General features: G+C 45.7%; 1 protein-coding gene across 1 annotated transcript in view; it reads right to left on the bottom strand.

Annotated features, from left to right (window-relative positions):
* Positions 1 to 2,163: 2,163 nt before the first annotated feature.
* Positions 2,164 to 11,324, bottom strand: part of LOC138639795 (Fc receptor-like protein 5) — a 122,975-nt gene continuing 113,814 nt past the window's right edge. Inside the window, exon 18 of the mRNA XM_069728783.1 lies at positions 2,164 to 2,981. Coding sequence (XP_069584884.1) covers positions 2,960 to 2,981 — 22 coding nt within the window. The 3' untranslated portion in view covers positions 2,164 to 2,959. The remainder of the gene's footprint in view (positions 2,982 to 11,324) is intronic.

Here is an 11,324-nt window from a genome sequence, read left to right as displayed (position 1 = left end):
ACTTCACCTGTGGGAAGGTATACCATCTAGCTGCCATAACATCACCCCAGCGGACCCTTAGGCAGCGTCGGTCACCCTGACCGAATACCACAGGTGGTGTCACGAACATTATCCTATAAGCTTTTGTCCTTTTATTGGACACCCCTCAAAGGGCCACGGACTGGGTCTAGCCACCAGAAAAAACAGAAAACTGACAGCACTCTCAGTACTGGGGCGCCCGTTCAACATTCGGGGAACCGTCTCGAATATAGCCAAATCAATCAAAGAAGAATCAACAGCGCTCCATCCAGGTGTAGAAATCTTGAAAATTAGCTTTATTAAGCCATGACACAGCAACGTTTCGACCACCACTTGGTCTTTGACAAAGACCAAGTGGTGGTCGAAACGTTGCTGTGTCATGGCTTAATAAAGCTAATCTTCAAGATTTCTACACCTGGATGGAGCGCTGTTCATTCTTCTTTGATTGGGTCTAGCCACCGTGAAATCCCCACTGAGAACAGAAGAAGGGCCCGGATCCGAGTACCCCGCTGCCCTGACGTGGGGGCGCTCCACTGGCATGAGCAGGGGAATCTTGCATGCCCTTCAAGATGTTAATACATGATGGCGTAGTTTGTTACTAATGGTAATATTTGAGACTGTGGTCCCAGCTTTCCTCAGGTCATTGACCAGGTCTTCCCGTAGAGTTCTGGGCTGATTCCTGACCTTTCTCAGAATCATCCTTACCCTACGAGGCAAGATCTTGCATGGAGCTCCAGACCAAGGAAGATTGACAGCCATCTTGTGTTTCTTCCATTTTCTAAGATTGTGCCAACAGTTGTTGCCTTCTCACCAAGCTACTTGCCTATTGTCCTGTAGCCCGTCCCAGCTTTTCGCAGGTCTACAATTTTGTCTCTGGTGTTCTTAGACATCTCCTTGTTCTTGGACATGGTGAAGAGGTTGGAGTGTGATTGATGGAGAGTGTGGACAGGTGTCTTTTATATAGATAATGAGTTCAGACATATGCAATTAGTACAGGTAATGAGTGTGGAGTAGGAGGGCATCTTAAAAAAACACTAACAGGTCTGTGAGAGCCATAATGCTTGCTGGTTAGTCGGTGATCAAATACTTATTTCATGCAATAAAATGCTAACTAATTATGTAAAAATCATATAATGTGATTTTCTGTTTTTTTTTTATTTTTAGATTTTGCCTCTCACAGTTGAAATGTACCTATGATTAAAAATTACAGACCTCTTCATTCTTTATAGGCAGGAAAACTTGCAAAATCGGCAGTGTATCAAAAACATACTTTACCCACTGTATACCAGGATGGGGGACATATATACCAGGATAGGGAACATATATATATACCAGGAAGGGGGGCCCATATACCAAGAATGGGGACATATATACTAGGAAGGGGCACAGGATTGGAGAAATATACACCAGGAAGGGAGCCCAGGATGGGGACATATATATCTGGAAGGAGTCCAGGATGGACTGACATGTATACTTTGAAGGGCACCTGGATGGGGCTCAATATTAAATAATGAAGGGGGGGGACACCTATGTCTTTATAGGATTTACAACACTACAAGGACCCATACATCTGGTCAACATGAGGGGGGACCCAGGTCCAAATTTTGCATGGTGGCCCATCGGACTCTAGCTATGCCTCGTGTTATAAATGTATATATATGAAATTTCTCTCGAAAGAGGAACAAATATAGTAAATGTTACATGGAGAGGGTTAATATCTTAATTAAATCTCACAAGGTCCTTTACTTTTTATGTAGCTATGAATTCTGCTGTTATGTAAAATCTGTCTAAATTTATGTACATATCGCCTATATTCATCAAGGGTATGAAAAAACGAGCACTCCCTTAAGCATTTTATATTCTCATCAGCTGTAAACTGAATCTTTTAAGTTAGCATTACCACTGTCCTAACAAAAAGAAAGAGATTTTCTTTTTCTATTTTTTTTAAGAAAAAGGTTTTTTGTTGTTGTTTAGGGTAGAACTTGAACCACTTTGGGTCACATAAGATTCGATGATCTCCACTCTCTCCAACGTTGGCAATTGATGCAACATATTGCTTGAAAAATAAAAGATCTACCCCTTTAAGAAACATAAATAAAACAAAACAAAAAAAAATACTAAAACAAAAATAAATAACTAGATACTGGAAAGTTATTCACTTTTATTTATTTATTTATTCAGAAAAATCAAGTGAAAAATTTAATATTCTATTTGTGTTCAAAATATTCAAAATTCTTTAAAAAAAAAAAGCCTAAGGTAATACAATAAAGGCCACATTAGGGCCACAGCACAAAATGTATGATCACATTTAGATCATATAAAGGCATGAAAGTCAACATATCGCAAACGTAGACTCAAAGGCACCCCATACTAAGGCGGGCACCTTTAGGCCATAGCAAAGATGTGGATGGAGGGTCGGGGCATACATTAAAGGTGTGAAGAGTGACGTATAGGGCATAAATAAGGCACATAAAATACCTATAGACCTAGTACAAGCATGTACTAAGAGAAGACCTCCTGGACTCCAGTAAGAGTTAACAAATCTCCTTTGCTCATGCTGCAGCCTAAGAAACTCCAGAAGGCTTGGAAGATAATGGCAAAGAGAAAAACATTTTGTGAAGCTCTGCTCTAAAATCCCCTCCTGAATGAAGGGGCATCTGGAAAAGTTAGCAAGTATGCATGAAGACCCGAGTCAAGGAATGAACGTAATGTAAGGGTCACCATGGTAGCAAGAAGAAGAACAAAGAAGTACATCTCTACTGTGAATGTTTAAAAAGCTACACAGTGGTCACAAAAAGGGCAATATTTTGGTCATTTAGCACACAGGCGGACACATTCTAGTCACAATAAAAACATTGAGGGCCACATTTGTAGGAAACAGACAGAGTGCACCTCTGGACATGTCATTATCCATTTGTTCCTCTCATATTCTCCAGTCTTCTCAGTGAAGGGAAATGGAATTTCTGAAAATAAAATAGAAAAATTATAAATGAGGAACAAAACCACTGTTTTTAATTACCCACAGATACACATCTTTTTTTCTTAGAAGGTTCCCAAAAATAATTAGCTCATCACTAGGTGTATAATCACCCTGATCACCAGTGATCATCTGTAAACTGTTAGGGAGCATGTGTTCCATTCCCCTGCAGTGCCCTCACAGGAGAAATGAAGCATTACGCATAGAACATTCTCATGTCCTCCAGAGAGTCATAGATGGACATTCTTTGTAGCTGCTCTCTTGTCCAGTCAACCGTAAAAGGAGGACTAGGTATTAATTAATAACTAATTAATAACTAGAATTGTCTAGTGGGGTATCTAAACTAGAACTGCCCTTAAGAATCTTGAAGTTTAAGAAAGTTCTACTTCCGCACTGCTGCGATTAGCTGACCCCAAAGTGCACAATACCTTAAACCACATATAATGGGCATGTATGGCTGATAATATCCTTTAACATTACCAACGGGGTGCTGCATCCAACAAAAGCATACAGAGTTCATGAAGAAAAAAACAAGAAAAAGATTGGAGCGCACTTACCCAGGTAAAATAGTCACCACTTTATTAGGACTTTGTACAAAAAGCAGGGAAGGGGGTGGACAAAGATCGGACGACGGCCGTTTCGTGCAAAGTGGCACTTCAACAGGCCGAAACAGCCGTCGTGACTATTTTACCTGGGTAAGTGCGCTCCAATCTTTTTCTTGTTTTTTTCTTCTAGAACAGCCCTTAACCCCTTCACCTTGGAGCCTGTTTTCACCTTCCTGACCAGACCAATTTTTCAATTCTGACCACTGTCACTTTATGAGGACATAATTCTGGAACTCTTCAATGGATCCTGGTGATTCTGAGAATAACATTTCCCACATGTCTACTTTACATCAGCACAATTGTGGAAACAACATTTTTTTGTTAGGAAGTTATAAGGGTTAAAAGTTGACCAGTGATTTCTCATTTTTACAACAAAATTCACAAAACCATTTTTTTAGGGACCACCTCACATTTGAAGTCACTTTGAGGAGTCTATATGGCAGAAAATACCCAAAAGTGACACCATTCTAAAAACTGCACCCCTCAAGCTGATCAAAACCACATTCAGGAAATGTATTAACCCTTCAGGTGTTTCACAGGAGCAGAAGCATATGTGTGGGGGAACCACTGTTTGGCTGCACGGCAGGGCTCCGAAGGGAAGGAGCGCCTTTTGACTTTTTCAAACCAAAATTGGCTGGAATTGAGATTGGACGCCATGTCGCATTTGGAGAGCCCCTGATGTGCCTAAGCAGTGGAAGCCCCACACAAGTCACCGTATTTTGGAAACTAGACCCCCTAAGGAATTTATCTAGATATGCAGTGAGCACTTTGAACCCCCAAGTGTTAGACTAAAGTTTATAACGCCCGGGTATGAAAATAAACAAATCATATTTTTTCCACAAACATGATGGTTTAGTCCCCATTTTTTTACTTTCCCAAGGGTAACAGGAGAAATTGGACCCCAATAGTCGTTGTTCAATTTGTCCTGAGTATGCTGATTCCTCATAATTGGGAGGGAACAACTGTTTGGGCGCACGGCAGGGCTCGGAAGGGAAGGAACGCTGTTTGACTTATTCAAACTAAAATTGGCTGGAATTGAGATCGGACGCCATGTCATGTTTGGAGAGCCCCTGATGTGCCTAAACAGTTTAAACCCCCCACAATTGATCCTATTTTGGAAACTATACCCCCTAAGAAACTTATTTAGATATATGGTGAGAATTTTGAAACCCCAACTGTTTCACTAAAGTTTATAATATCCGGGTGTGAATATAAAAAATCCTATTTATTTCCCACAAAAATTATCTTTTAGTCCCCAATTTTTAATTTTCCCAAGGGTAACAGGAGAAATTCGACCCCAAAAGTTGTTGTCCAATTTGTCTTGAGTATGCTGGGACCCCATATGTGGGAAAAAATACTGTTTCGGTACACAACGGGGCTTGGAAGGGAAGTAGTGACATTTTGGAATGCAGACTTTGATGGAATGGTCTGCGGGCATCATGTTCCATTTGCAGAGCCCCTGATGTGCCTAAACAGTAAAAAAAAACAAGTTACATCATTTTGGAAACTAGACCCCCAAGAAACTTATCTAGATGTGCCCCCTTCTTGGAACCACTGTTTCCTGTAAATCTAAGTAAATTAGTAGTGCATGGAGGTGTGGTACAATTTGAAGCAATTTTTCATACACAGGCCAGGTTTTTCGGGACAGGTGTCGCATTGATAAATGGTGTCCTTGCATATTCCCCTTTTGTAACACACTTGGCACCCTATTTTCACCTCACCTTTTTTTTACAGTTTGCAGGACCTCCCCCGGGAAATGCTGATCTGGTACGATACGAGCACCTTCAGTTCCGGAAGTACTGGGGCCCGCTCCTTCCTGAGTGACAAATATCAGGGCCTTAACCACTACCTCCTGGAACTGAAGGTATGACGTATCGGTGTGACATGCACATCGTGACAGCAGGAAATCTTAGAGCAAAGCAAAACCATTTGTACGATGTGCATGGCCAACTTTTAGTACCACACCCTGGCCTTTCTCAATGCATTGTATGGTTGGAGGAGTTGATCGGAGAGATGAACGCACCCAATGTTTTTGTTGTACCCCTGTACAGAGTCTGGTTTGCTGACCTGTGTAGAGGTACCTCATACAGTGCTGAGGGCGCTGCCATCACCATGTATGGTGGTCAGGAGAAGGACATCTCTCTTGTCCTTGTACTTGACCACCAGCAGGTGGTCGCTACATTGGGCTCTGCTGTCACCCCTTCTGAGCATCTGCCCAAGTAGCGTTTTCGGTAGGCCTCTCTGATTTTTGCGGACAGTACCACAGGCTGTGGTACCTCGCGCAGAGAAGGATTTGAAGGGTAGGATGCTGGAATAAAAGTTATCGGTGTAGAGGTGATAACCTTTATCCAGCAGTGGGTGCACCAAATCCCACACAATTTTCCCACTCACTCCAAGGACAGGAGGACATTTAGGGGGTTCAATCCTTGTGTCCTTTCCTTCTAATACTCTAAACCTGTGGGAGTACCCTGAGGTACTCTCACACAGCTTGTAGAGTTTGATTCCATACCTGGCCCTCTCCTGGGCAGGTATTGACAGAGTCCGAGCCTTCCCTTTAAATGAACTAAGAAATCATCCACGCAGATGTCCCTTTGGGGCACGTACACTTCAGCAAACCTTTGGTTAAGGTGTTCTATGACCGGCCAAACCTTGAACAAACGGTCAAAGTTGGGGTCATCTCGTGGGTGACACTGTGCATTATCGGTATAATGAAGGAATTTGTGGATGGCCTCAAAAAGCGTCCATGCCGTGACCATTCGGAAAACTGGAGTGTTGTATAAAATATCAACACTCCAATATTGCCAAAGTTCTGGCTTCTTCAGGATCCCCATATGAAGGACCATGCCCCAAAACTGCATCATTTCAACTGCGTCTACAGCAGACCAGTTAGAATATGATGAACCAGGGTTTTGTGCCAAAAATTGTCGAGCATATAAATTCGTTTGGCCCACCATGAGGTTAACAAAATACTCAGAGAAAAAGACTTTGAAAAAGTCTATTTCTGTGAGGCCAGTGGTATCAAACTTGATTCCTGATTCTGCCACAAAATCAGGGATCAGTGGCTCGTAATTTTCAGGGGGAGGGGGGGCCGAGGTCCATACGGGGTTCGCAGAGGGGTGCGCTGGTTCATCTTCAGGAGTGGGCGCTGCCTCATCTTCTGTCCTGCGACGTCTGTGTGGCGGTTCTGCAGGACCTGAGGAGGAAGATGAGGAGGAAGAGGATGAGGATGAAGAATCTGAAAAGTAAAGAAATGTGGGATCCTCTCCCTCGCTATCAGTTTCGGAGGCAAGGAAAGCATATGCCTCCTCCACTGAATAGCGCTGTTGGGACAAACGTGACTGGCGGGACATTTTTTTAAATAAATATGGTGCTTGTGTCAAGTACTTTACTTTTAACTGCATATGTGTGTGTGTGTGTGTGGGGGGGGGGGGGTAGTGCTTGGTGCAAACTTGTCTGAAAAGAAAAGAAAAAGCTAAAAGAAAAAAAGAACCAGGGAGAAAAAAAATGCCTGTGAAAAGAAAGGTGTAAAACAGCAGGCACAAGCTCTGATAAGTGAACTGTTTCACCTACCAAAGTTCGGCGGCTGCTGGATGTGAGCACGGGGGTGGTAGAAAAAAAAAGTGTCTAAAACAGCAGACACGAGCTCTGTTAAGTGAACGGTTTCACTTATCAAAGTTCGGCAGCTGCTGTATGTGCGCACGGGGGTGGCAAAAGGGGGGGTGAAAAAGGAAAACAGCAGGCACGAGCTCTGATAAGTGAACTGCATCATTTACCAAAGTTTGGCAGCTGCTGGATGTGCGCACGGAGGTGGTGCAAAGGGGAGGTGAAAAAGAAAAGCGAGTACGAGTGTTGATTGGTGAACTGCGTCACCAATCAACACTCAGTGGCTGCTAAATGTGCACATGGAGGCGGCGCAAAAGGGGGTTGGAGGGGGGTAAAAAGAGGGCAAAAGGGAAGGGGGAGTGGGGGATGGGGGATTTGGGTGGATGAAGAGAGATCGAGCAGGGATCAGAATACTTACGGTTGTAGTCTCTCTTCTTTCTTCTATCTTCAGCAGAGATTGTCTTGTCACAGGCTTCCGTGGCACCACAAGTCCCAGGACAGCAGGAGATCTAGCTGTGTGACCACTCTGCAGGAATCCTCAGTTAGTGTGAGGACCTGCAGTGCAGTCCCAGACAATCACAGACAGGTCACAGGGCGGTCATACTGCTGCTGTGACCTCTCATTGGTGGGATCGATGATCACATCGATCTCACCAATCAGAGGTGGCTCTGGTGATGCCGGTGTTGCTAGGCATCGGCCTTGGATCAGAGCTCACAGGCAGGTCACCAGTAGGTCACCGCAGCTGTGCCCTGTGATTGGTGCGGTCAACGATTACATCGTTGGTGCTAATCAGCAGCTGCAGGCCATGCTAGTCCTTTACTAGGCACTGACCAGAGTCCTGGTCGTTGCAGTAATGTTATTCTTCCACCAGGGGGAGTGATGTTACATCTGAAAGCAATGAAGGAGATCTTCTGTCTAGATATCACAACCACAAAACACACTTCACACTCCAGTCCGCCAGGGGGAGCCATGCTTCTATCTATTAGGGCACTCCTCACACTTAGGTAAAACTGGTGGGTCGGTTAGGAAGTTAGACAGAAGCTGACTGGAGGGAGTAGGAGTGAGTCCCGACCGAGTTTGGCAGAGGCTGGTTGGAGTGGGTTCCAGCCAGCTCCAGACTGCGGCCTGTGGAAGAGAAAGGTACACGGAGCTGCGCCTGCATCCTATGCGGCAGCATCCTAAGAAAGGGCACGAAAGGAATTGTGTTGCAGTGAGTGAGCAACGAAGTCATAGCAACAGGAGAGGAACATCAGAGTGAGACCAGCTAGAAGCAGGCTGCCTCCTTCTGAAGCGCACTACCGGTAGCCAGAACACCGAGGGAGTAAGGATCTCTATGCCGTTACTTCAGAGACTGGCAGGATAGTTGATTCCACGTTGACTGCCCGACCATATACCCAGGAGGCAGGGTGGCAACTTGTGGGGGCCGGGGCGTCTCTAGGGTCCCTGTAAAAAGCCTCAGGCCACCAGTCATACGGGTTTTTCCTATCCGTCAGGGGGACAGAGAGGAAGAGATTTAACACCTACAATAGTTGTGATGACCTCACCGAGTTGCTCAGCAGGGAGGAACTACAACACTCAGGCGCTAGAGGAAGGCTATTGAATTCCACCTGGATAAGGGGACTCTGGATTTGCCTTCAGACCGGCATGACTCTGCCTACCCCGTGATCTGGTGCTCTGGACTGTGGATGCTGAAGCCTTCAGTAAAGGTAAAGAGTGTCCTTGTTATTCACTGCGCCTTACATCATACACCATTCACCATCTACATTCTGGGAAGCCCTGGGGATACACTTCACCTGTGGTAAAGTATACCATCTAGCTGCCATAACATCACCCCAGCAGACCCCTAAGCAGTGTCGGTCACCCTGACCGAATACCACAGGTGGCGTCACGACCATTATCCCTTTAAAGACCTTACCCCCTCATTTTCAACGGATGTCCCCTAGGGCCACGGAATGGGGCAGCCACCGTGACATCCCCACTGAGAACCGAAGAACCCGGTACTGAGTACCCCATTGCCCTACTGGGGGAACGCACCACTCTTACAGCACAGGCAACACCGCGCTTGTGCCTTGCGATTGGCACGATCAATGTGATCGTCGATTGCGCCAATCTGACAGATTTTTGCCAATGCCTGGCATTGCCAGACACCGGCCTAGGATCAAGTACATCGGTACTTGATCCTAAGCTGGGACATCACTGTTTCAGCCAATCTGACTGGATGAAACAATGAGAGAGGCTGCGATTGGCTGTTCTGAATTGAACAGCCAATCACAGCGATTGTGAGTGCTGGTGGGCAGGGACACCCCCTGGGATGCTGACACCATCTTCCCTTAGGAATTTTAATGTGATCACTGCGACTTTTGGTTGCAGTGTCGTATTAAAGGGCATGACGTACTATTCCGTCCATGGGAAATAAGGCCCAGGTCACATGGACTCAGAAGGGGGATTTGGATTTGGGAGCAGAGAATTTGCTGAATTTCTTTTGAGGAGTGAGTAGCCATTTTGCTTTTCCAAAGCCTTTGTACTACCAGTAACTTGGATGCCCCATAAATTTCTGTTAACAGATGGAGAGAAAACTAGGAGACAAGAAGCGCAATAGAGTCTAATCCAATGGTACAGATATATAAGAGATGTGGAACCACTCACCTGTTATGGATGTGAGTTGCCCGCCAGGGCCTGGGGTACTCGGCAGCAGGTCCAGTCACTCTTAAAGGGAATGTCATGGTGGCTGCAACCCAGTCCGTGCCCTGGGAGCACAATTAAGGGGAACGGTCTTTTAAGGGGAAATGTGAAAGTCTATTTTCGTGACCCACCTGTGGTGTTCGATCAGTGGGGTCCCCAGGGGTTAAAGGGGTCCCCAGGGGTCAAAGGGGTCCCCTGGGGTGATGGGATGGTGGCTAGTTGGTAACGCTTCCCACAGGTGTATGGTAGAGATGGTAGTTTGTCGGCAAATAAGTGGAGGACACAGTGTTGTAAAGTCTTTACCTGGTTTACTGATGGTAGTAGTGCATCTCAGTCCAGAGCACCAGGTACAGGTGTCCTGTGGTTCGGCCGGCTCGGAGGCAATGGGAGAATCCCTTTCCCAGTTGAGGTCCGTGAGCCTTTCCTCCTTGCGCTGTTGTATGAGGTCCCTGCTGTCTGAAGCTTACTGGCAAAGTCCTCTTTTCCCCTGTCCTGGAACAGGTACCTGCATGACGGGCAGCTTGAGCTGTTTTACAGGGTCTCTATCATGACCCAGGCTCTTCAGGTGCTGCTGCATCTCAGGTGTGGTGTGGGCCGATCACTTAAAGTTCTTAGCCCTCCGGTTCTGTTGTGCGTCCTGGAGAGCGACACGACCTCAGGCTCCTGGTGCCCCGTTACTGCGCTCTGGTTCTGAGGGTGCCCGGTTGCAGTTCCCCTCTGAGCCCTTTATCTCTCCTCAGCTCCTTTCCTCTGTAGCTCCACCACATTCAACCCCTTGGGTTCTCTGTCTTTTCTGGAGCTGCAGCTAAGATCCTGGCCGCACGGCTCCCTGTGTGCACTCAATTCCAGACTTCCATCTCTGTCCACTGTCTCTCACCAACTGAACTAACTCCTTCTCCAGGCCAGGATACATATATCTGAGGGAAGCTCCCCTGAATCCAGGTCCTGAGCTCCCCCTTCTGGCCTGGATTTGGAATGTGTTGTGTGTGGGTGCCTTACCTGGTAAAGAGAATTCCCCCTTGCCTCCCTCCCTGAAAGGAAGGCAATATCACTGTAACAACCGGTTACCTGGGGTGTTACTGTTGCAAGCTAGCAACATGAAACAGGTATATATACAGCAGCTGCAAGATACCGATCAGAGAAAGACCAGAAAAATAGAAGTGCCAGCCGGTGGTGTATTTCACTTGCTCTGCTGATAACACTCAAGGCAGATATTAAACTTTTGGGATTTTACCTCTGCCTTGAGTACTATCAGCAGTGCAAATGAAATACACCACGGGCTGGCACTTCTATTTTTCCATTAACAGATGACAGATCTGAGTGGAGATTTGCTTTTTTTGTGGATTGAGTTGAAGCTTTAATTGGGAACATTTTATATAATGTTTTGGATCACATTTATCTGGCGCTCTACGCTGAGCACTTACTTTTGGATTTCCATC

The sequence above is a fragment of the Ranitomeya imitator genome, chromosome 1, assembly GCF_032444005.1.
Source record: "Ranitomeya imitator isolate aRanImi1 chromosome 1, aRanImi1.pri, whole genome shotgun sequence".
In the NCBI taxonomy this organism is placed as follows: Eukaryota; Metazoa; Chordata; class Amphibia; order Anura; family Dendrobatidae; genus Ranitomeya; species Ranitomeya imitator.
The sequence above is the reverse complement of the archived record's forward strand: the minus strand, read 5'-3'. Positions and strand labels throughout refer to the sequence as shown.